General features: G+C 40.7%; 1 protein-coding gene across 1 annotated transcript in view; it reads left to right on the plus strand.

Annotated features, from left to right (window-relative positions):
* The window catches only part of LOC126340649 (potassium channel subfamily T member 2), a 1715804-nt gene that overhangs the window by 1427760 nt on the left and 260444 nt on the right, over positions 1–27600 (plus strand). Inside the window, exon 11 of the mRNA XM_050001706.1 lies at positions 26864–27028. Within this exon, the coding sequence (XP_049857663.1) occupies positions 26864–27028 (165 nt within the window). The remainder of the gene's footprint in view (positions 1–26863; positions 27029–27600) is intronic.

Here is a 27600-nt window from a genome sequence, read left to right on the forward strand (position 1 = left end):
CATTTATCTTGTCCATATATGAGCGTTGCGTTCCTAATTACTACTCTATTGGTCATTAAAATTGCTACACCACAAAGATGACTGGCTACAGAAGCGAAATTTAACCGGCAGGAAGAAGATGCCGTGGTATGTAAATGATTAGCTTTCCAGAGCATTCACACAAGGTTGGCACCGGTGGCGACACCTACAACGTTCTGACATGAGGAAAGTTTCCAACCGATTTCTCATACACAAACAGCAGTTGACTGGCGTTTCCTGGTGAAGCGTTGTTGTCATACCTCGTGTAAGGAGGAGAAATGCGCACCATCACGTTTCCCACTTGGATAAAGTTCGGATTGTAGGCTTTCACGATTGCGGTTTATCGTATCGCGACATTGCTGCTCGCGTTGGTCGAGATCCAATGACTGTTAGCAGAATATGGAATCGGTGGGTTCAGGAGGGTGATACGGAACGCCGTGTTGGATCCCAATGGCCTCGTACCACTAGCAGTCGAGATGACAGGCATCTTATCAGTATGGCTGTAACGGATCGTGCAACCACGTCTCGATCCCTGACTCGACAGATGGGGGCGTATGCAAGACAACAACCATCTGCACGAACAGTTCGACGACGCTTGCAGCAGCATGAACTATCAGCTCGGAGACCACGGCTGCGGTTACCCTTGCCGCTGCGTCACAGACAGGAGCGCCTGCGATGCTGTACTCAACAACGGGCCTGGGTGCACGAATGACAAAACGTCATTTTTTCGGATGAGTCCAGGTTCTGTTTACAGCATCATGACGGTCGCATCCGTGTTGGACGATATCGCGGTGAACGCACACTGGAAGCGTGTATTCGTCATCGCCATACTGGCGTATCACCCGGCGCGATGGTATGGGTTGCCATTGGTTACACGTCTTGGTCACCTCTTGTTCGCATTGACGGCACTTTGAACAGTGGACGTTACATTTTAGATGTCTTATGACCCGTGGCTCTACCCTTCATTCGATCCCTGCGAAACCCTACATATCAGCAGGCTAATGCACGACCGCATGTTTCAGGTCCTGTACGGGCCTTTCTGTATACAGAAAATGTTCGATTGCTGCCCTGGCCAGCACATTCTCCATATCTCTCACCAACTGATAACGTCTGGTCAATGATGGCTGAGCAACTGGCTCGTCACAATACGGCAGTCACTACTCTTGATGAGCTGTGGTATCGTGTTGAAGCTGCATGGGCAGCTGTACCTGTACACGCCATCCACGCTCTGTTTGACTCAATACCCACGCGTATCAAGGCCGTTATTACGGCCAGAGGTGGTTGTTCTGTATACTGATTTCTCAGGATCTATGCACCTAAATTGCGTGAAAATGTTATTACGTGTCAGTCTAATATAATAGATTTGTCCAATGAATACCCGTTTATCACCTGCATTTCTTCTTGGTGTAGCAATTTTAATGGCCAGTAGTGTATGTCTGCCATACACCTAAACCATCGATGCAGAATTTTTGTGATTCTGAAAACTGTACATCTATTCGACATCCACGAAGGCCAGAAAAAAATATCTAAGCGTGAGATATATGACACGCCAGTAAGCGATCCCCATAGGACCCTTGCAGCTGTCAGTCTAGTTAGGTTACAACAGCATCTACAGCAAACGTCGTCGATTATTTATTGAATATGTTCTAATCTCTGTGTCCCCCTACTCGTATAAGTCTTGTCCCGAATGGATTCGTCTGGTACCATGTAAGAAATTCCCTGGTGTCGTATTACCGCTAATGTCACATTCTAACTTCTGGTAGTTACTATTTTCCATAAATGTCTATTGTTTTCCTCGCAGATTCAGTAAAGAAATTCATTTCTTATCTGCAATTTTGTCATTTGATGACATGGTTGGAGATCGTGGCTGTTATTTGAAGACAAATATTGATGGTGTTGAGACAGCAACCAGCCACAAATTTATTTTAAGTTCGTTTATTCAAAAGGTACCGTTCCGGTTTCAAATAATTACAATTCTTCGTCAGACGGCTTTCGTGCATTCATTAGAGCATGTGATGTGTTTTGTACTGATTAGTTCTCTTAAAATATAAATAATACATAATTATGATGAATTGTAATGATTCGAAACCGGTAACGGTACCTTTTGAATAAAGGAACTTAAAGTAAATGACATAATTCTCTCAAAAATGGCAAAAGGTCCGGAAAGTAAGTTGCTACTATCTTGAAATGAGGTTGCAAGATCATGGTAATCGAAAGTAAAATATGCGTATGTGTAATGGAAAGTAAGACAGTAGAATCATGTGATTCTAAAGGAAATTAAAAATAAGCCGTTAAAAGTAGTGGACGAGTTTTACCATCTGGACGGCAAGATAATTAACGATGGCCGAAGTAGGGAGGACGTGCAGAGCAGGCTGGCAATAACAAGAAACGCCTTTCTGAAAAATTGGAATTACCTTCAGTTCCTTCCGTAATCCAGCTTTCAGAAGAAACTTTGCATTTAACGTTCCAAAGTAGTAGTTTTACTTGACTTTACACTTAGACGGAGCCGTCCAAGGTGGTCGAGCGGTTCTAGGCGCTACAGCCTGGAACCGCGCGACTGCTACGGTTGCAGGTTCGAATCCTGCCTCGGGCATGGCTGTGTGTGATGTCCTTAGGTTAGTTAGGTTTAAGTAGTTCTAAGTTCTAGGGGACTGATGACCTAAGAACTTAAGTCTCATAGTGCTCAGAGCCCTTTGAACCATTTAAACTTAGAAGGATTTCATTATATTCCATTTCTTCTTCACAGCAAATGTTTAGGCTTTCCAAAATGCTAGGCCCAACACATTTCAAGACGTAATGGTGGGTTTCTCATCTGAGTTACCACCTTTCAGAAACTTTCAATTTACGATATGAAATTGAAGATTATGAAGAGCAAGAAATCCATGGTCATCCCAAAATTTATGCGTTGTTATTGTTATCATTATTAGATTGCGTAAAATCGACCAGATTAATTGCATTCGTGTCATTTCATATTACGATACGCAGTAATAATAATAATAGTATTTATTTTTAATGGTGTATTTTTGACGCACAAACTATCAACATCAGCAGATATGTTGCTTTAAAAGTATTGATACTGCTTGCTTTAACTGTACCGAAGGTCGCTAATGTGTAATCAGAAGACACTGACTTTGAATACTTATTCCAAAACACGCGACTACTCGAGTGCTCATCATATTGCACAATGTGAGGGGCGAAATAACGAAAGTGACTTGCACTGTAGCGATCATGAAAACTAGCTTGAATTACGTAGTGATCATGAAACTTTAACTAGAAACAAATATAATTTTCTTCGTTCTTCATTTGCAACGAAGACAACTTAAGTCCCTGATTTCAGTCGCTATTCCCTCTGCTTTAAACATGATTATTATTTGGTTTCATTCTGATAGCTAGCAACCTGATACCCATCAAAATGGGCTACAAACAACGGAGGGCTACATTCAAATGTAAAGCTAAATTAAACACGAGTTAATTCGAGAAAATGAGTTTATGCCTGCAACCGAAGCCTGTTTGGGATGAGTTTCAACCTCGTTTGATGTTCAGGGTGCTACATAATTAACACAGGTCTGAAAATAGGATAAAATCTGTAATGCCAAATGCTCAAGTCTAGTGAACGAATGATAGTGCGCTATCCGAGTATCGTTAGTTGAACGAAAAACTCTGAAGCGCCTACTTAACGGTAGAATTCCCCATTATAAATGTATTGCATTTCTCAGTCTTTATTGCTCCTATTTGTCTGGACCAAAGGGGTGCCACAGAAGATCATTTGTCAACCCTACGATGAGACAGAGCGACGCAGACTGAACCGTATTTACTGAACGAAATGAATTACGAATCTGAGAACGAGGAAGGAAAGATGCCGATAATATCGAAAAACTTAATTTTTTGTACTGTGACATATCACAACATAAATCGAGTTGCTCACAACACGGCACGGGTAAACGAAAATATAAAACTGATGATTCAAAATCCCAGGTTGTACATATCGATCGGAACGTTGATTGGATATTGCATGTCGTAGATCTTCTCCAATGTTTGATCATTTTCCCTGCGTGTAATTTCTGATTTTGATGACTAAATCATTCGAAATTAACTTACTTTCATACTTTCAATTCTTAACGTCATACGAAAAAATTTTCTGGGGCTATTCTACAAATAAACACGAAATATTTGTTGTACATAAACGTGTTTTAATGATAATATCTGCTATCTAGACTCGAACATCATGGATGTTGCAATGTAAAAAATTGGGAGTACTACCAGTCTCTCAATTCATTTACTTTCTTAATAAAGTTTGTTATGATGAATTAGGCACAAACTGAAGACAAAAGTAGCGTTCCAGATTGAATTTTCATTCTACATTCGAGTGCATGCCAGTTTCAAACTTCCCAGTTAGATTGAAACTGTATTTGGAGCCGGACTCGAACCCAGAAATTTACCTAGGTTCAAGTCCAAGTACTGCACACAGTTTTAGTCAGCTAGTATTCTCCAATAGTAAAATTCATAAAAATAAAACTAGGGACAGAAATAGCCTTCACTCTCCGCAACCTAACACATTCTTGGAGGGAAAGGAGCAAATAATGTAGGCACAAAAATATTTGACCACCTTCCTTGTGAAATAACAGTGTTTGCTGAGAATGAAAATATTAAAAATAAATTGAAAGCGTTTCTACTACACCACACCCTACAATACCACAGACGAATTTACAGATATACAGCATATATGTAGTTGGGCTACAGTTACCAAATTTTGCTGTAGATTAAGATTTTCAAAATCGAGTTATGTCAACGGCCAGATTGAGACTTTTCTTAAATTTAAACCTACTGAATCGTGTCACAACATGGCCAGTTGTCGCGAATCCATTGAACATGCAAAACAGAGGTCTAAATTCTCTGCATGATCTGCGAAATAATCTGTTTACAGGCTCTTTTATGAAGTAGCAGTGTTACGTGTGTTTCGTTATTACGGATAAATTGAACCGCAATCATGAAATATTTTGCTTTAGACGCAAATTCATCCAAAGGTGGCGAAGATCTGCAGGACATTTATTCCCCCAATATAAACATTTAAAACGCGGATGTCTCAGGTAAGGCGTAGCTGTATCTCCCTCGATCATGGCCCACGGTAAGAACGTCCCGAAACTACAAACTCACATAACTACATGGAAATGGTACGTAATTTAATCATGTGCACAGACTGTCACAGGAGTCTGAAATAGCTGACACGATAGGCGTACAGTACTTTTACATGCACAACTCTGCGTCAGCTGGTGACTTACTAACCCCAGATTTATGAGATAGAAGAAGGAACTAAATCTATCTACAGTATAAAGGTAAACGTTATTTACATGTCTTTAAAATATATATACCCTATACAAATTACAAATGAAATTTTTGTGAATTCTCGATGTATTCGACAGCCATGGTTACATACACATCTTTCTCTGCTGTAGACCCGCCCTCGTCCCTGTCCTAAGAGTATTATGGTGCCCTAGAGCCACAGTATCTTTTTCCAGGTAATACGTCATGTACTCGAATGTACCAAGTTAAGTTGAAAAGGCTGCGGGCATTCCATAGTTATGCTTACATCCCACCATTTCCTCAACCCCAACTGCACATAAGAATGGTTCAAATGGCTCTAAGCACAGTGGGACTTAACATCTGAGGTCACCAGTCCCCTAGACTTAGAACTACTTAAACCTAACTAACCTAAGGACATCACACACATCCATGCCCGAGGCAGGATTCGAACCTGCGACCGCCAACTGCACATAGATGGGTCCTAGGTCGGCATTAACCCCACAGTGTCTTCTGGTGCGAATTCATGAGTGTACCAAATCTGGTTGAAATTGCTTCGTTCTAGAGCTACATTTTCTGACCCACTCTGCCGACTTAGCACTCCAGTCTCGAACATAAGAAAACTGCCAACTAACAATTAATTGTTTCACTCCTCTGGGGTGTCTTTAAATATTCCACCATTTCGTGACACCCAAAATATGTCTCTGTTACATAATTACTTTGAGTTCTTCATGATTCTGGTTTTCTGACTCAACCATCGCTTTAGGAACTTGATTGACGTGTACAGTGACAATAATCACAACAGTTTCTAATAAGTAAGGGTTTCAAGTAACTGGAAAGAGAAGCAAAAAAGGTAGCCGTAGAAGTGAACATAATTACAGTCATAAATCAATATCTACATCTACAAGTATATCTACATGATTACTCTGCAATTCACATTTAAGTGCATGGCAAATGTTTCACTGAACCGCCATCAAGCTATTTCTCTACCGCCCCACTGTCGAATAGCGAGCGGGAGAAACAAACAAATCTTTCAGAATGAGACCTAATTTCTCTTATTTTATTATGAGGATTATTTCCCACCTTGTGGATGGGCGCCAATAAAATATTTTCACGTTCTGAGAAGTTTGGTGATTGAAATTTCGTGAAAAGGTCTCGCCGAATGAAAAAACGTCTTTCTTTTAAATATTGCGACCACAACTCGCTTATCATATTCCTGACACACGGTCTCCTATTTCACGATAAAGCAAAACGAGCTGTCCTTGTTTGGAGTTTTTCGATATCTTCCGGCACTCCTATCTGGTAAAGATCCCACACAGTACAGCAGTACTCTAGTAGAGGACTGACAAGCATAGTACATGCATTCTCTTTGTAGACCTGTTACATAATCAGTTTTCTGTCAATGAACGCAATCTTTAGTTTACCTTCCTCACAACATTGTCTATGTGTCGTTCCAGCGTTGTTCATAATTGTAAATCGTAGTTATTCAGCTATATTTGACAGCCTTTAAATGCGTGTAATTTATCGTGTAACCGATTTTAGGTGATTCCTTTTAGTAATCATATGGATGACTTTACATTTTTCGTTGATTAGAGACAGTTGTCAAGTTTTACACCGTACAGATATCTCGTCTAAACCATTTTGCAATTGCTTTTGATCATCTGATGACTTTACAAGACAGTAAATGACAGTATCATCTGCAAACAGTCTAAGAGGGCTGTTCTGATTGTCTTCAAAGTAGTTTATGCAAATGAGGAAAACCAGGTAGACATAACACTTTCTTGGAAAACGCCGGATACCACTTCCGTTTTACTCGCCGACTTACCGTCAGTTTCAACGAACTGTGACCTCCCAGACAGGAAATCATAAATGCAGTCGCCCAAGACGTACGCATTCTGATTAGAAGTCGCTTGTGAGGAACTGTGTCAAAAGCCTTATACAATTACGGAATCATTTTGACATCCCCAGCCAACAGCACTCATTACTTCGTGAGAATAAAGAACTAGCTGTGTTACACAATATAGATATTTTCCGAATCCGTATTGGTTCATTGTAAACAAATCGCTAAATCACTGTCATCAATCTGATATACACTTCAGGGATACTTCCTGTGCTTAAACATTGAAGCTTTTGGGAGGACTAAAATCTCTTCTATTGGAATCAACATGGGCTCCCAAACTGAGATCTTATTCGTTCGTTCATGAGTTACAGAGGGTCTTCGATAACGATGCACTTGTTGATGCGGTGTCTTTGACCTCCAGAAGTCATTCGATACCGTGACACAGTGCCAGCGCGCAAAATTTAAGTCGCAGACGTGGAACAAGCTTTGTGACTAGGTTCATGACTTAGATGTAAAAAAGCAACATCGGAGGTACTTCAAGGGAGTGCTGGATGGCCGTTACTACATGAGCTGAGGAGTAGATTTTTAAATACGAATTTTTACGAAGCAACAGTGTTGTGCGTTGATGGAAAAAGTTGAAAGATTTGCTGAGCTCTTCGCAATTCATTGTGAACACGAATGCTGCTACGCTACAAAACCACAGCAAAATGCCGAGGGTCTACACTTTAATATCACCCATCAGGTATGTCATGTAATGGCTGTTATGTTTTTACACTACTAATTGGTAGTGTTCAGCTGTATTCCTGACGTACATACAGCTTAAAAACGCGTTTCGAGATAAAATGCTCTCATCATCAGGTTGTAAAAACAAAACTAATGGGGCTAAAGGACTAAAAACTCTACCAGCACAAAGCCGAGATTGTGGTGATCGACCTTTTAGTCTTTTAGCCTCGTTCGCTAAATGTTTACAACCTGATCATGACAGAATTTCGTTTCCAAACGCATTGTTATGCTGTCTGTAAGATCAACATTTGATCCAGGATCTCAACGTAAATACGTGTAATCTATTGCGCATCAATAGGCGAAAGAACTCATTTCTCTTCCACTGTCTGCGATAAATAACTGGAAACCGTGATAACTGTAAAATATCTAGGAATAACGGTCCAGAGCAACCGAAAGTGGAACGGTGGTGTACATTATCTGGTCAAAAGAATCCTGACACCCGTTTGTGGACATTGTTATGTAATGTGTACACCCTTCGCCTCTGTAATGGCTTGAGCTCTGCTGTGGACTCTTTCAATGAGGAGTCCGAATATCTGTGGAGGAACGGCAATCCACTCTTCCTCAAGAGCCGAAACCAGAAAAGCTAGTGATGATCGACGCTGGGGTCTGGACGTTCTGACTCATCCCAAACGTACTCCACTGGATTCCAGTTGAGACTCTGGACATGCCGTTCCGTTTGAGAAATGTTTTCCACAAACCATTTCTTGTCCACAAACCATTGCCTGTGAGATGCTGCCTTACGACACGGCGCGTTTCCTGCTGTTACAAGCAATCATCACCTCTTAACTTTTCCTCTACGATGCGCAGTACACAGCGCTATGAAATGTGTTCATATCCTTCTGCATTTGGCATTTTCTTAAGCGCAGAAAGAGCAGAACGCCCTTAGCGACATAAAATACGCACGTACCGTAACACCACCTCCTCCGTACTTCACTGCTGGTGTTTCACATTGCGGCAGGTAACACTCTCCAGGCATTCGCCAAACCCAAACTCTTCCACCGGATTGCTATACGGTATAGCATAATTCATAACTAGAAATCACTCATTTCCAGTCGTCTGCTGTCCATTGGCGTCGCCTAGCAATGATTATAGGAATATGTGACTTACAAGCAGGTATTCGACCACTGTAAAAAAAAAGCGTGATGTTTCGAATTTTGTACTAGGCGGGCCAGTCGGGCCCGATCGACCGCCATGTCGCCCTCTGGCAATGGTATAATTGGACCCAGTAGGGAGGGCATGTGGTTGGCACAACGCTTGTTGACCTTGTGTCCGCTACTGATCTTTCGAATAGCTCCTCAGTTGGGCTCACGAGCCTGAATGTTCCCCTTACCAGTCCTCACACCACGGAAAAAATACCTGACAGTACCGAGAATCGAACTCGAGCCCACCTCATGGTAATCAACTGCGCTGACCACTTAGCTACGAAGGCGTAGGCTCTACCGTTGTGCCTCGTCGTTTTTAACGTCCTACACACAATCCCTGTGCTAGTTGGACTGATTATACACTTTGGACTCCACTAATGCTTCCTTTTCGCTGATTTCATGAAATTTTTAAAAGCACCCTCCTCAGTGCTCGACGGTCCCTGTCCGTCAGTGCATGAGGAATGCCTGGTCTCGGTTTAGCGTTTACACTTCAGAATCACGTCAGCGGTAATCGACTTGTGGAGCTATAGAAACGTTGAAATATCGCTGATGATGGCTTTCTTACTCAGATGACATCCAACGACTATTCCACGTTCGAAATCCTGAACAACCCATTCTGCGCTTAGTGCTTATCTACAGACAACACAGTACCAAGCGAGGTGGCGCAGTGGATACCACACTGGACTCGCATTCTGGAGGACGACGGTTCGAACATGCGTCTGGCCATACTGATATAGGTTTTTTGTCATTTCTCTAAATCACTCCAGGCAAACGGTGGGATGGTTCTTTTGAAAGGTCAGGGCAGACTTCCTTCCCCATCTTTCCCTGATCCGATGGGACCAATGACCTAGCCGTTCGATCCCCTTCCCCCATTAAACTTCCTGGCAGGTTAAAACTGTGTGCCGGACCGAGACTCGAAATAGGGAACTTTGCCTTTCGCGGGTAAGTGCTCTACAAACTGAGCCACCCAAGCACGACTCACAACTCGTCCTCACAGCTTTATTTCCGCCAGTACCACGTCTCCTACTTTCAAACGTTATGAGAACGGGTTGTGAGTCGTGCTTGGGTTACTCAGTCGGTAGAGAACGTGTCCGCGAAAGGCAAAGGTTCCGACTTCGAGTCTCGGTCCGGAACACAGCTTCAATCTGCCAGGAAGTTTCATATAAGCGCACACTCCGCTGCAGAGTGAAAATTTCACTCTGGGGGCACGCTATTCCCCTTCTACTTTTATAATGGCGGCTACGCCTCTCGTGTCACCTATTGGTCCGTTCAGCTTTACGTAGGTGCATTCGGATACTTCTGATCAGATATTGTACAAATTCATCCCACAATCTTCTCTTGAAATTAATACGCCAACAATATGGTTAATTCAATATTGCAATGACGCCTTGCCACGCGCGATTCGCGAATGGTGCACGTGGTAAGTTCTTATGAGACCAAACTACTAAGGTCATCGGTTCCTAGATTTCGCACTGCTTAATCTGTGTTACTCTAAGGATAACACACATATCCATGCCCGAGGGAGGATTCGAGCATCTGACGGTAGCAGGCCACTGCGAACCGTGACAAGGCGCCAAAGACCAAGCGGCTACCCCGTGCGGCGGATGGCGGATGGAGCAGGATAGGTGTTCAACATGGAAGGGGAAGTGAGGAATAACAGATGTACAAGAAATATCTTCCTCCACACGCCGTAATGTGGATTGAAGAATGTAGATATATAGACGCCATAGGGTCTTTCCAGGAAAAAACCGTAGGTTTTCTCATGTGAGAAACAGATCTTCTAAGTTACCCAGCAACCTACAAATTGCGATGGTGGATACGTGTGAATGTACGTCCAGCGTGTCTCCTGTCAAAAGTCAAAGACAGTGACGGACACTGGCGGTGCTATAACATCTAGGAAATTTCTTCGGCATGGTAATCGAATACAGAAGCCATGGATAATCAAATTCTCAGGTATCATGGGAAAGGTACACTGTGAATGCCCGCAAGACATAAAATAGTAATGTTCTCGTGGCTTATTAACAGGAAAGTCTGTTGCAAGCACAGTAAGGTCAGGTAATAACGTATCGTCGACGACAAGATCATAGAAACTCAAATTTCACGCGCGCAATGGTGGAAAAGGAAATTAGACTCACTTTTTCAAAAGAACCCTTCCTATACTGACGATTCCATAGATCGTAATAAAAGGTACGACAATTCATAAAATACTAGGTTCGTTGGTAAACATTCCAACTCAATAAACAAAAGAAAACCACTTGAAGCTTTTGCTATTGTTGTAGCAATACTGTGTGAAGTCGGGAGCGTACCTACTTGTGAAACAGGTGAGAAATTGAAATTACCTTGATAAACGCTCGGTCTCTTTGTATTAATAAATAATTGGTGCCCTTCAACTTTGTGCTGGGTTACCGTGGGACAGATGAAATCGGACTTTTTTATTTGCCCGAATCGCTGCTGAAGGGCGTTAATTCCTTTGTCATGCGCCTCGTATTGATTTCTAGAAAATTCTCGAGAGGATCAAACAGTGAACAGATCTCCTTGTTGTAGTATTGGTTCGCTGTATTTAATTAAAATCTTTTGTCGCCAGTTTAGTTACAGCACAGAGGGAACCCGATCCGGTGGTATTCGCAGAATGGCATATATTAGTAGTCCTTCTGTACAGAAAACAGACGAATAGAGATGGAATTCTGCAGCAGAGAAAAAGTTTTATCCCGGAGTGTAGCTCCTTTTCTCTATTTCTGGTTATATGTTTGTCAGACAGGTACTATCAATATGTAGGCGTTGTCCTGTTTTCCTCCTTAATGTCCTTACGTTCAAAAGTTAATTAAATTCTTGCCGTATCGATATGTCATACTACACCCTATGGCAAGTCATCATATATCTGTAAGGTCCTTGTGAAAAGATGAACTTACACGTCTAGTAAATATCTCGCAGTTTCGGAGACACATTCTTGCTGCTTTTGAATACATTGACGCCGAAAAGCTGTGTAATGCGTAACAACACCATTCAGAGATACTCCACATGACAAGCGGTTAGTACATTGAACTATCGCTATGTAAGAAATGTTTAGCGTCCTTCTGTTTATTAATATGTCGTTGCACGCAAACGAGTCGAGTACTAAATGGTTAAATATTGTCTCTATACGTATTTCACATGTATGTGAGATTTGCTTTTTTTACATATTTCATAAATGCAGCAACATTCATTTCTGTGCAACGAACAGAATGGCACCCACAATAAATGTAGCACATGAACAGAAGTCCGCCAATAGAGCGGGAATTTCCAGATTTTTACGACCACGTACTGAGGAAAGAAACATATTTGTAAGCTTCTTATAAAAGTTTCCAGATTTTTACGACCACGTACTGAGGGAAGAAACATATTTGTAAGCTTCCTATAAAAGTAAGTGCATATAATTTTTTTCTTCACGTAACTGTCAGTTTCAGAAAGAAACAAATCGAAATATAAATACATTTTGCAAATTTCCTTGCTTAACATCTTACGGTATAATTTTCCCGAACTCCGAAATCACATACTCAGGGAAATGGCATTGCCCTCGAGGGACAGGGCTCGTTTAAGGAACAAATGATCTTCACACACCATCTGACCATCCTGATTTAAATATTCAGTGGTTTTCACCAAGCCACATCAAGTATATTCCACGATAACATCATGCGTGGTTCCTCCCTCTCGCTGCCCTACACGAACTAGAGCTTTGGGTGTAACAACTGTATTCTCGAGTATATGTTAAATTCTGACTACTCTCCTTCTTACAATCAATATCGCACTGAATGGCTGGTACTGAAACTGACATTTCTCAATTGTGTTAGCACTAATAGTGGTTTCCAGAAAAAGTAGAAGTAATGCTGATAACGTCTCTGAAAATTTAGCACATTTCCACTCATTAACGTCCTGTGGAATAATTGTTTGGAATAACTCATCTGTGAAAAGTAATTTACTGTACAAAAGAGAACATATTAATGTGTTGTTCAGCCTCAATCGTCTTGTTAGCCCCTCTTGAAGAAGTCCGGCATTGCAATAGCACCTATATACAATATACATATATTAGCTGACAAACTCGGCATTTCCCTTGAATTCGTGAGTTTTCTGTTAGAGACGAAAACAAAACATGTACTGTGTTTCTGGTGAAGTATTGAAGAAATTTAATTTACATGTATTCGTGAAAAAATCTTTGAAATTATGAAACAGTCATACAAAGAAATATGCATAATGTACAGATGTATAAATACAGAATCCAAGTTAAGAAGCATCATGCTGGACAGATTCTGTACGGTGGACGCAACTGCTTCGCGTGATTTTGTAAACATCTCTACGGCAAAGCCTCTTCATAGTTCTGTAGACGGATAATGTTTTCACCTAGAGCCGTTCGCGCTTCGCGTTTGGAAAATGTCAAAAGTGCTGCCAGGTGTCAGGGATTTTCGTAATTTGAGTCTACTGTACGAGTATGTTAATAATAAAGAAAAATGTATTAAAACTTCATGCATGACGCGGCAGTTTTTCACGCATCTCGGCGTTTATGCTGTCATGCCTCGTGAACTGCGAGTCATACAATGATATATTTGCGTAGCTACATTCGGCGGCAAATGTGGATACTGTCTGCGAAATATGTTGTGAAATGGGTTAGTAGTAAAGGAGTAATAAATTTACACGTCGTGATTAATACGGTAATTTTTCACGCATCTTTATTTATGACGTCATATCATCTGAACTATGCGTGGTGCAATGATATTTTTTATAGTTGCATTTAGCGACATTTGTGGATGCTGTCTGCGAAATTTATTGCGAATACAGGTAGTTGCACAGAAGTAATACATTTAAACGTCACACATGACGCAGTAGTTTTTACGCATCTCATATTTTGTGAACTATGTAAGCTAGTTGATTCTTACTGCCTCAGCGATTGTTGCCTGACCGTGAAGTTTATGTGCGGCAAGTTTGGTTGAAATCTAGCCAGTGATTTAGAAGGAGATGAGGTTCACACTAACACACATGCGCGCACACGCTCAATGCACGTCCATATTTATAATAGATATGGATTCGGTAAAGAAATTAACCACAAACAAATCTGAGATGATTCCATGGTTACAGAAATAGAAGAAAAAACTGACCTTCACTTCTAAATACCAAAACTGCTCTTGATCAAAAACGTGTTCCGTAAACAGTTAAAAAAGTCTGATAATTTGCTCACTAACATACGAATGTAAAAAAAAGGTAGCAAAGCACATTTTAATGTCATCTCACCTCATTTCTTTCGGATATCTAGTCTTCTTCTCCAGAAAAAATTTTAATCAAAAACCAACATCTAATGCGATATAGACATTGATCTTTACTTTTACTGTTAAAATTAAACATGTTTTTCGAAAAACGGGAGTAGTTTGAGTTTAATGTTTTAAATCGAAGAAATTATGCTCTTCAGTGCTCTGTTAATGACCATCATGATCAAGCGACGTGGGGCAGTGGTTCAGCACACTGGACGCCCAATCGGGAGGATGGCGGTTCAAATCCTCGACCGGCCGTCCAGATTTAGGTTTTATGTGAGTTCTCCAGCCAAATACCGGGATGACTCAGCTGAAAGGGCACGGCCGATTTCCTTCCTCATCCTTGAAACATGCGAGCTTGTGGTCTAATGGCCTCGAAGTCGACGGGACATTAAACTCGACTTTTGCTTCCTTCAACTACCAACATGAAGTCATGTACACGTATCATGTATACCGGTATATAGACTATAAAGCAACTCACTCTACATTATCTCAACAGAAAACCCGCAAACGACCTGGTGAAGCAGCGACACTCTGGAAATGGTCTGTACGAATTCTATTACTTGAAGAAATTTTATAATGAATGAGAGCGTCTGATGCCGCTATTCCGCCGACCGGACGGCTCCTTGGCGTTAGTCGAGAGTATTTTGCTATTTGCCGGATCTTCGTTTGACCTCCTCCCCTTTTCCGTCTTCATCATAAACACACGTACAAAACCGCAATGCTAGGTGCATGGAATACCTTCCTCACATGGTACTGATACCGACCTCCCCTTTTATATATAAAAAAAGTGTTGGAGCAAGATTACAAAAAACCACCTCCTCTAGGTCCTAACCCAGCAACGCTCATTTATAGATTATGGGACAGACTTTGCACGTTTGTTAACGATGCATCGTTATTTCATCTCTTTTGGCTCATTCCGTCCAAGGAAAACAAAACCGTCCAGAGAACGCTGTACATTTCACATCCATCCGACGCTCTGAAATCTAACCAGTTAGATTCAACATGCTGCACTTACATTTACACTCTATAAACCACTGTAAAGTGTGTGGTAGATGCTAATTTTATGATGCCGTAGATTAAGATTTTCTCCCGTTTCATTCACTGCTGGAAAAAGATTGCTTTTACGTGTCTGTGTTAGGTGTTAAAATGATGTCATACTCCGCTTAATGACGTGGAAGTTTTTCCTTAGGGGTTTTGAACGTCACTGCCAAATACAAGTAATTGGTATCATGTCACTACACATATTAGGTGTGTCAGGAGGAGCAGTAAATATTTTAGGAGGTGCTAATATTAAATAATTCGAAAATAACATTTCATACAACACATGCCCAATTTTTTTTTTTTGATTACAGAGATACACTTGTTATAATGTAACCCAAACAATACTCATACGAGGTTTTAATCACAGGCAAATGATTCAGTTAAACGTTGTTTTTCGTAAATACCGACGTCTTGATGATATCACACGTAGCTCTTCTGAGGACGTCTTGGCATTGTTTTATGATGACAGCTCTCTAGGTAATCAGAACGATCGATTCGTTTCTTGTGTTTACTTGTTCTTTGTAGACTTCGCCTTTCTACCATCCCTACAGGTCAAAATTTTAAGTGATAAGGTCCAGAAAACTTTGTGGTCGAGAAACGGGACCATTTCTGCGCATCTTTCGAGGAATGTTAGTTTTAGACGACGTTTTGGACATGCTGGAAGAACATACATCTACATCTACGTGATTACTCTGCTATTCACAATAAAGTGCCTGGCAGAGGGTTCAAAATGAACAACCTTCATGCTGTCTCTCTACCGTTCCACTCTCGAACGGCGCGCGGGAAAAACGAGCACTTAAATTTTTCTGTGAGAGCCCTGATTTCACTTATTTTATCGTGATGATCATTTCTTCCTATGTAGGGAGGTGCCAACAGAACGTTTTCGCAACTAGAGGAGAAAACTGGTGATTGAAATTTCATAAGAAGATCCCATCGCAACGAAAAACGCCTTTGTTTTAATGACTGCCGCTCCAATTCACATATCATGTCTGTGGCACTATCTCCTCTATTTCGCGATGATACAAAACGAGCTGCCCTTCTTTGTACTTTGCTCTATCCATAATATTATATATGCGATCGTTCCAATTTAGGTTATTTGTAATTCTAATATTATTTAGTGTAATAGTATTAAGTTGAATGTACAGCCCTGAGATTTGTATGACTTATCGCGTAATCGAAATTCAGCTGATTTCTTTTAGTACTCATGTCAATAACTTCACACTTTTCTTTACTCAGGGTCAATTGCAACTTTTTGCACCATACAGATATCTTATCTAAATCATTTTGAAAGTCGTTTTGATCATCTGACGACTTTACAAGGCGGAAAACGACAGCATCATCTGCAAACAGCCTAAGACGGCTACTGACATTGTCTCCTACGTCGTTAATATAGATCAGGAACAATAGAGGGCCTATAACACTTCCTTTCGGAACGCTGGATATTACTTCTGTTTTACTCGATGACATACCCATTCTTCTATCCAGAGGAACCTCTTCCGGTAATGCTGGATGCACGTTCTCAAGAAAATCTACCTAGGGTTCTCCAGGAGGAATGCTCTGTATTCAGACATCTGACAGGAACGATCATTCGAAGCGAAAAAGTCTAATAAAAGTGGACTTTAAAATGCATACTTTACGAGCAATTAGCATTTCTTCATCTTACATATTGTGAAACAAATCTCTTGTAATGTAAGTTCTTTGCACTGCATATTAATAGAGGTAAGAGACGAGAAAATTTTCCCAGTGAACATGTGCTGTAAAGCGCATCCTTAAGAGCTTTGAGTACTTGTTCACCTTCGCTACTTGAAACGCATCTCTTTTACTGAACAAGTGCTCATAGTTCTTTATTTGTTTCATAGTACTGATGATAAAGAAGCGCTAATAACTGTTAAAGTATGCATTTTAGAGCCCATGTTTAGCAGACTTTTTTGCTTCGAATGATCGTTCCTGTTACATCCCTGAATATTGAGCATTCCTCCTGGGACACTGTATAACGGGGCCGTGTAAGACGATGTAGTGGAATAACTTTCCGAATCAGCTCAGTACCCATCATACCACAACGACATGTAAGAGGAGAGTTCTTGAAAATGTTTCTTCATAAAAACATATTGGTTTTCGTCGAACAACCGATATAAGTTACGAGTGTCACCGATACCGTCACGAGTGAACGTGGCTTCATCAGCAAACAGTACTACTGGGATTAGTTGGCGGTTCACAATAAACCAACGATAAAATACCAATCGTGCACCTTCATCAGCATGTCGAAGGTGCTGAATCCTCTGTAACTGAAGACGAGAGGATCATAATGTCTGCCGTATTCTTAAATATAGAACGCGAATACGTAAAGAAATTCCGCGTGTACTTGTTGAAACACTGTGTTCTACCAACAGAATAATGTCTTGCACCCCATCGAAACTATGTTCACTTGCACGTCCAGATCAAATATGACTGACTATTGAGCACTGCACCAGTCCGATGCAGCTTAATAAAAACACAGACGGGGCCGACACACTCTTCAGTCGGGTACTCTATAGTACTCTGCATGCGGCAACAGCGCACCGTTTCCATTACAGAACCCACACAATTGTCATGTCAGCATATTCACAATATGCAGTCACTTTTGCATGTTTAAACGATGCGATAGAATTGGACAGCAAATAACAATTTAATTCAGAGTTGAAAAATTTAATTAGCAACTTCAAGTAGAACTTCACAACTTTTATGTAAAAACAAAAAGGACAAACGTTAAATAAACCGCTAGGAACTGGAGTACCAACATATGAAACGAAAACTAATCTCTGCTCCAGCTGTATCTCTGTAATCAACAAAAAATACTAGCTGACAAGCCTAGCATTGCCAGGGTATCCATTTCGCCAGTTTTCTATCAGAACTAAAACAAAAAATGGAATGTATTTGTAATGTAAGATCGGAAAAATTTCATTTCCATGTGTTTGTGAAAACACAGCTGAAATTATGAAATAGCTTTTGTACGGCGGGTATAACTGTTTCCCGTTTCTACTACGTGATTTTGTGAACGTTTCCATGGCCGTTATACACGGCTACTGTTTTCGCCTACATCCTTTTGTGCTTCGTAGTTGAAAGCTATCAAAAGCGCTGCTAGTTGTCAGGAATTTCCTTAATCTGAGTCGACTGTAGGTCTGTTTTAAAAGTAGAGAATAAATGTATTAAAGTTTCTTTCATGATCCAGAAATTTTTTAAACATCTCAGAGTTTATTAAGACATATCTCCATAATTACGTCAGGAAAATTGTTCTTACCTCCTCTGCCATTGTAGGCTGACAGTAAAGGATATGTGTACCAAGTTTGGTTGAAATCGGTCCAGTGATTTAGGAGCAGACGTGGAACACACACACATCCATTTTTATAAAACGAGTATGCATGGGTTTCACTTGTACTTGACAATGTCGCAACACCGACACAGTAATAGCATAATAAAACCTTCTATAACCATAAGCGGACTGTAATTTCCTTCCTACAATTCATACAAGCGGCAGATCTTTATTCAGTCCTGTGAGAGTGCTTTACAGGGTGGTCCACTTTAACGTTTCAGGTCAAATATTTCTGGCACAGCTGTTGTTGTTGTTGTTGTTGTTGTTGTTGTGGTCTTCAGTTCTGAGACTGGTTTGATGCAGCTCTCCATGCTACTCTATCCTGTGCAAGCTTCTTCATCTCCCAGTACCTACTGCAACCTACATCATTCTGAATCTGTTTAGTGTATTCATCACTTGGTCTCCCTCTACAATTTTTACCCTCCACGCTGCCCTCCAATACTAAATTTGTGATCCCTTGATGCCTCAGAACATGTCCTACCAACCGATCCCTTCTTCTAGTCAAGTTGTGCCACAAACTTCTCTTCTTTCCAATCCAATTCAATACCTCCTCAGTAGTTACATGATCTACCCATCTATTCGTTAGCATTCTTCTGTAGCACCACATTTCGAAAGCTTCTATTCTCTTCTTGTCCAAATTATTCATCGTCCATGTTTCACTTCCATACATGGCTACACCCCATACAAATTCCTTCAGAAACGACTCCCTGACCCTTAAATCTATACTCTATGTTAACAAATTTCTCTTCTTCAGAAACGCTTTCCTTGCCATTGCGAGTCTACATTTTATATCCTCTCTACTTCGACCATCATCAGTTATTTTGCTCCCCAGATAGCAAAGCTCCTTAACTACTTTAAGTGTCTCATTTCCTAATCTAATTCCCTCAGCATCACCTGACTTAATTCGACCACATTCCATTATCCCCGTTTTGCTTTTGTTGATGTTCATCTTATATCCTCCTTTTAAGACACCGTCCATTCCGTTCAACTGCTCTTCCAAGTCCTTTGCTGTCTCTGACAGAATTACAATGTCATCTGCGAACCTCAAAGTTTTTATTTCTTCTCCATGGATTTTAATACCTACTCCGAATTTTTCTTTTGTTTCCTTCACTGCTTGCTCAATATACAGATTGAATAACATCGAGGATAGGCTACAACCCTGTCTCACTCTCTTCCCAACCACTGCTTCCCTTTCATGCCCCTCGACTCTTATAGCTGCCATCTGGTTTCTGTAAAAATTGTAAATAGCCTTTCGCTCCCTGTATTTTACCCCTGCCAACTTCAGAATTTGAAATAGAGTATTCCAGTCAACATTGTCAAAATCTTTCTCTAAGTCTACAAATTCTATAGATGTTGAAAACCGACTTTCACAAGTATGAATGTAAGGCAGGGGCTCACGAAAGTAAATTCCATCAGACAAAATGGGTCTGAACACTATGGGACTTAACATCTGAGGTCATCGGTCCCGTAGAACGTAGAACTACTTAAACCTAACTAACCTAAGGACATCACACACATCCATGCCCGAGGCAAGATTCAAACCTGCGACCCTAGCGGTCGCGCGGTTCCAGAGTGAAGCGACTAGATTCGCTCAGCTCACCGGCCGGCTGTATCAGACAGTCTAAAGTGTTAGCAAATATAATTTTCGACACAACTTTATGTTTTCTTGTGTTAAATGAACATCCTGTATTATTTCTTACAGAGTCAATAACACTAAAAATCCCAAAGAGAATGACGTTGGTTCCATCGAAATACATCAACAATACAGATGTCCAGTCACACACAAAAATATGAGGAAAGGGTTTAATTATTCGTGCTTTGTTGATCTTTACTATAATACTAGGATGGACATAACGGTACCAAAAAATCGAATATCACCGGCCAGGTTGAACATAATGGCTGACCAAGGATGTAACAGCAGTAAATATTAGTTATACGAAGTTGTGCCACAGGATATCTGCATTGTTTCCAGTGCACTTAATAATAGTGAATTAGCAATAATTACAGGATTGTTGCATCGTAGTACACCAGTCACGTCGCGATTACGAGGAAGGTGTGGTTCACGCTTTCATCTTGAGATATACAACAGTGGATAGTTTCGATTATCTCAAGCGCCAACTTCACTTTGCAATTTCTCGGGATGTAATTGATGTATTGCGGTGCAACAAACGTCATTCTTTTCGGGATTTTTGGTGTTATTGATTCCGTGAGAAATAATATGCGGTGTTTATTTTAAAGAACATAAGCTTGCGTTGAAAATAATATTTGCTTACGTTTTAGAGTGTGTTATAGCATTCACAGTCATGAGCCCCTGCCTGACATTCATATCCGCGAAATTCGTTTACCAATATCTATCGTTGTACCAGAGATAACTGCACTGAAACGTTTAAGAGGCCCATCTCGCATATAGGTCTTTGATTCGGTCCTGAAAATTGGTTCTTGGAATTCCGGAAGTAGTTCCTTTTCTACATATGTGATGCCTCTTTCTTCAATCGACTGTTAATTAATGTTGTCCGATGTTGTTGTTACGGTCTCTCACCAGTCGAACAAGCCTGTGACCGTTGTCACCTTTCTCCTTCGTGTCCTTTATTTTTCCGACCTGATACTGGTCCGACGGCTTCCATCAGTATTCTAGTATAGGCTGCAGAAGTGTTGTGTGTTATCTGTCGTAGACAAGATACAGGTATCCTGCCAACGAATCGATGTCTACAATTTACCAGCAACCGAGAGTATGTGATTCTGCATTGCATATACTCAGGTATTGTTAATCACGGATGTTTTTAGGATTTCTTTTGAATCCATCTGTGGTTCTCGTAGTCAACCGTTACTAACGTTTTACGTCCCGTAAGTACACAAATTCAGATTTCTCTATCTCAAAAGTTATATGCCTCTCTTCACACGAGGCTGCTGATAGGGAAGGACATGATGATATTACTGCTATTTTTATTGGATATAAGTTTCTAATATATCACCGCTTCATCGGTAAAAAAGGCGGAGATGGCAGTTAACCTTATTTACTACGATATTAATATCCATACACTATTATAAAAATGAATTATGTGGGTGTCTACGTTTCTTATTCTAAACCACTGGACCGATTTAACCAAAACTTGGTGCACATTTCCCTTACTGTCAGCAACGATTGCTGTGCGAGTAAGAACCACCTGCCTATCACATTTCGAGAGATATGACGTCATAAACAATGGCTTGTGCGAAAAACTGCTGCATCAAGCATAACATCTAAGTGCATTACTTCTATGATTTAAACTGTATTAGCAATAAATTTCGCAGACGTTATCCGCATACGCCGCTCAATGTACGATACATAGTTCAAGAAATATGACGTCGTAAACATAGAGATGCATGAAAAATGCCGCATCGTGCATAAAGTTTTAATACATTTATTCTTTACTACTAAAACACTCCTACAGTCGAGTCGAAGTAAGGAAATTTCTGACACCTGGCAGCGCTTTTGACAGCTTGCAACTCCGAAACGTAATTTGCTGTATCCGAAAACGATAGCCGTTTGCAGGGGTATGAAGAAGTGTTGCCATAGAGGCGTTTACAAAATCGCTCAGAAGACGCTTGACGATTTCGTGATTACAAAAATGAGCGCTTTTAAAGGGGGCTGCGACCCCGAAACTAGTGTCAAAAACTAAAACGTACATAAATAAAATAAAAACGATTAGAGTAAGAGCGAAACTGACGTTACTAGGAGAAAATGCACCCACTCATAGCATTCATTGGCACTTCGGACACGCAAATCGCCTACATGACGTCCAGTAGAAAGGCCTGAACCAGGCAATGAATCACTTGGGAAATTATAAGGGATTCTGCAGTTAACATGGGAAACATGTCACAACTTGCAGAGTGTTGCTGTAGACACTTCCTTTACATGGTTTGAGATTACATAGCGGCCTATCGCATTTCCAGTGAGTCATTTGATTTATAAAAGAGATCAATTTATTCGTGATTTAATCACTAACATTACGTGTGGCTAATGAGGAGGTGAACGTGGTAGATGAGTGATGTCGCAGTTGCCAGCCTTCATGTGAACCAAAATGCCTGACTTAGGCGACTCGGGGACTGGGACAGGAAACACACTCCAAAGCGTGCAATTCTGTCGGCAGGTCAAGAAGCACGGAACATATTTGCCTGAAACATGCTTACATCACTACTCTCGTAACGTATTACCGAGATTAACCCTCTAGTCCTCTTGAAAATACTGGTAATGTATGAGAATTCAGATGGAGAATTAAGTAAGAAGTACTCTCTAATAACCACAAGCCTCTAATTGGAGAAATTTCTAAATACTCGTATTTGTTTCATATTCGTTTACAAACATAACTGGTTTTTCGTGCTGCAGTATTGGTCTTATTGGTACTAATTATTTTCGATACATTTATTCTTTCATATGAAATACGTTGCCAGTGAGTCTTCCGAAATATCAAAGGTGCTACGCCGCTCGCCATGAATGACTTGTCACACACAGAACAAGAACTGAAAAAACCAAAATACAACAGTAATTTAGACGCGGATCTTCCGAGAATTTTTGAGAATGAAATGTACGTCCGTCTTTCAACAGGAGAAACCATAGAAAAAGACAGCATAAGTAAAAAGAACTCAGTATCATTTCATGCACATAAAAAAATTAGGAGCCGAACTTATTCAAAACTTAAGATTAGTGTATGTAAAAACAAAACACAAAACGGACTCGCGCTCTGAGCGTGCCCTACAAACTTAATTATGTATATATATATATATATATATATATATATATATATATATATATATATATATATATATATATAGTTCATCTATAGGATTTGAAGAGTGAGTTTGCGAATATCAAAACATGTGACATAACTGACCGTTCTTTTAATTGCGTTCACTTGGAAGCTAAAACTTTCTACACCGCCAAGGGAACGTATACCTTAGTATTAGACATCAGTTTCAACTTGATACCTCTGCCCTTTCGTGAGAAAAATTGATCTTAGCATATGCACAGAGAGACGGAAAAGGAAGTGATCCTATAAGAATTCTGTTTTTAGCGCTAAAAACGTAGTGTTTTATATCAGCCACTGAAGATGCCTTGCACATACAGAGCGAAACAGTTATAACAAACAGCTATAGGGCAATAAATATCGATACAGCAATGTAAAAAGGTTTTTGTGTTACCAACAAAATATTTATGCCGTTGCAACTAGAAACGGCTAATCAACTCAGATATTTTCCGTTTCATGTAATATTTCACGAAATACTGATCGTGTCATGCCAGTCTGCCGCTAATTGGCTCGGAGCAGCCTTCAAAAAACATGTATTTACTCCGCAAGTTTATATTTCCAAATTATAAAGCGAGGAGGTAACTGTTTTCCGAGTTAGAATGTCGGTACGATTTGTATATCATGTTTATTCGCCAAACTTATAACGAGTAAATAATTATCTGATATTTTCGTTCTTTAGCAGTGACAGAGGCCATAACAATTTTCCGTAAACAGTAAGGGCTATGATCAGAGACGATGTTAATTTCTTAACTCCCGCTCTGTCGGAGCAGGCCCCTTCAGTCATTAAAGAGACAAGTTCATTCTCTGGAGAAAGCTCGCGAATGTTCTGCACCAGCGGAAGGAGTTGTCTTAGTGGGGTTTCACCGGGACGCCGTTCCGGTGTTTGGCGCGATAGTTGTGTGTGTGTAGCTTAATATTTGTTTTTCTTCTTTAGAGGCCACCAGCGTAATATATGTCTGATAACGAAATGATTGTTTGAGTACATACACCAAATAGCTGTTTACAATAATTAATCTTTAGTTACGACGTGACATCAGTTTGATATTGGTAGAATCTCCAACAAAATTAATGCACGTTTTAAAGCCACAAATATTCAAGTATCCTTTCGAACTAGTAACAACCTTTCAATAAAATAACGTTCCGCCACCACTAGAACATCGAAATATGATAACCCAGGCATATATAAACTCACATGTGGCAGCTGTAATAACTTTTACATTGGCCAAACAGGAAGACATTTTAACGTGAGCTATAAAGAACACACTATAGAGAGCGAATATAACCAGTCGAGCTTCTTTATACATTTGAAAACTCAAAATCACACTCCTGATACGATTGAAAATGCACTACATATTCTGCACAGAATACCAAAAGGTTTCGCAATGAACGCCAGTCGCGGCGACCGAGCGGTTCTAGGCCCTTCAGTCCAGAACCGCGCGACTGCTACGGTCGCAGGTTCGAATCCTGCCTCGGGCATGGATGTGTGTGATGTCCTTAGGTTAGTTAAGTTTAAGTAGTTCTAAGTTCTAGGGGACTGATGACCTCAGATGTTAAGTCCCATAGTGCTCAGAGCCATTTGAACCATTTTCTTTTCTTTTTTTTTTCAATGAACGTTTTTGAGGCATTAGAAGTTTATGTGTACACAGAAAACACCCACAGAAAATATTAAACGAACACACAGAATTCAAACAAGTACTATCTTAAACACTTTATTGAACATTTGGAACACGAAAATGGATAAATCGGAAGTAACATGTGAAACAGCCAAAGATAATCGTAAGAAACTTTAGTTAATAAAATAATATCGCTGTTCATCTGCACAATCTTTGTAAACATATAGCGTCGTAAGAGAGAGCATCTGTCAAATTGCTGTCACGTTGTAACTAACATTTAATTTCAACATCTTGACACCATTTACGATCTTAATAAAGCTGAGACAGTTACAAAACAGTCCACTAACGACGCAATATGTATGTCACATCAATCTAGACATGAATACACGACAGCTACTTTTATACAAATGACACTGGCATCCATACCTCTTCTCATCAAAATTGTAATGGCAGGTACTTGAAAGTGGCAATTAAACCAAAACAATCTGTCCAGTCTGTCGTAAATAAAGATTAATTATTGTAAGCATTTATTTGGTGTGTGTACTAAAAGAGTAACGTATAGTATTGTGTCTGTACGGTTTGATACAAGAGGTGAAAATTACATTAAGTTCACAGAAAATTTTTCCAGTGTCGACTGGGAGACGAACCAAGAACTTTTGAATTTATAAGGTAACATCTGTTCAAAGCCATAGCTAGACTTCTAGTGCACATCAACGTTTAACCTCTCGTTCGACTGATTTGTTGCACATGAACGGAAATTGGTGGTTGTCACTTCAGAAATGATCCACTCATTGATCAAGGCCCGCTCTACAGAAATGTTGTGTACATAGTTCGGCGTAGTCAGCGCATACACAACTTTCCCACTAGCGCACGCCCTGCTAAGCACAACAGCGCAGGCGCAGCGCTCGTCCGTCTCCGGACTATGAGTTGGCGCTGCCATAGAGACGGACCAAATTATGCTTCCGCCGATCCGCGTATTAATATGGAACGCAGCCAATGAGATTGCTGCTAACGTAGAATCTTTTCTCCTCGCGGATCACACTCGCGCAGTGACACATGAACGCGCGAGGTATTATAACGAGTGTACAGACCTCCGATTAGTCAGACTGCCTATGTTTGCACCAGTCTGTACCAGTCTACATTTGTCTGCACCAGTCAATAGTCAAGTTTCAGAAGTCTGCGCCTAATAAGATTAGCATATTCCTGTACATAGCCATGAAGATAAATGCATAGACACTTTTGTAAAGTATCAGAGATGTATGTGAGAATAAGATTAACGTACCAATAGCAAAGGAACTTCAGATTGTCAATTGTAAATAGCATCCAGAACCAAGTTAAGTAATTTTTATGCTTGTTATTATTTTGATAAATGTGTCTGAAAATTAATCAAGTTCTGTTTAAAGTTGGCACTGTCAATCTGCTGCAATAACCGTGCAAGTGGCATTTCTATCGTCTGACCTAACGGCAGAAGATACACACGTCAGGATAAGACCACGAGACATATTGCTGACACGCGCCTACTTCGTTAGAGCGACAAGTCAAATGATCTGTTGGTGGGTGTACTGAAGGTCTTATTGTACGCACACCACACGAAATAACATATCTCAACAACTGTTCAGTGTTTGTGTGTGTGTGTGTGTGTGTGTGTGTGTGTGTGTGTGTGTTTGTGTTTGGTCCTTCCGTACGCTGAGCTTGTCGGCAAACGTATGTCTACAGTTCGAACAGCTGGCGTTCACGTGGATGGAGCGCCAGAAGCTAGGCGGCTCCTACTCCTCGCACCGGGCGCAGTCGGAGAAGCACGTGGTCGTCTGCAGCACCACGCTGCACGCAGACACCATCATGGACTTCCTCAACGAGTTCTACGCCCACCCACTGCTGCAGGTCAGTTCTCTCGCCGTTGCGCACTGCCATTGCAACTACAAAAAATTATACTGTTAACAAATACACCACCTGCACTACGTGACCAAAAGTAAACTCAGCGAATGGATCCAAAAGTCCCACCAATTTCTCGAGAAACATTTTGATGTTACGTGGTCCAGTGACATTAATGTGACCATCTGTCAGAAGGCTGAACAACTACACTACTGGCCGTTAAAATTGCTACACCACGAAGATGATTTGCTACAGACACGAAATTTAACCGACAGGAAGAAGATGCTGTGATATGCATATGACTAGCTTTTCAGAGCATTCACACAAGGCTGCCGCCGGTGGCGACACCTACAACGTGCTGACATGAGGAAAGTTAGCAACCGATTTCTCATACACAAACAGCAGTTGACAGGCGTTGCCTGGTGAAACGTTATTGTGATGCCTCGTGTAATGAGGAGAAATGCGTACCATCACGTTTCCCACTTTGATGAAGGTCGGATTGTAGCCTATCGCGATTGCGGTTTATCGTATCGCGACGCTGCTGCTCGCGTTGGTCGAGATCCACAGTCTATTAGGAGAAT

This window comes from Schistocerca gregaria, chromosome 1, assembly GCF_023897955.1.
Source record: "Schistocerca gregaria isolate iqSchGreg1 chromosome 1, iqSchGreg1.2, whole genome shotgun sequence".
Lineage (NCBI taxonomy): Eukaryota > Metazoa > Arthropoda > Insecta > Orthoptera > Acrididae > Schistocerca > Schistocerca gregaria.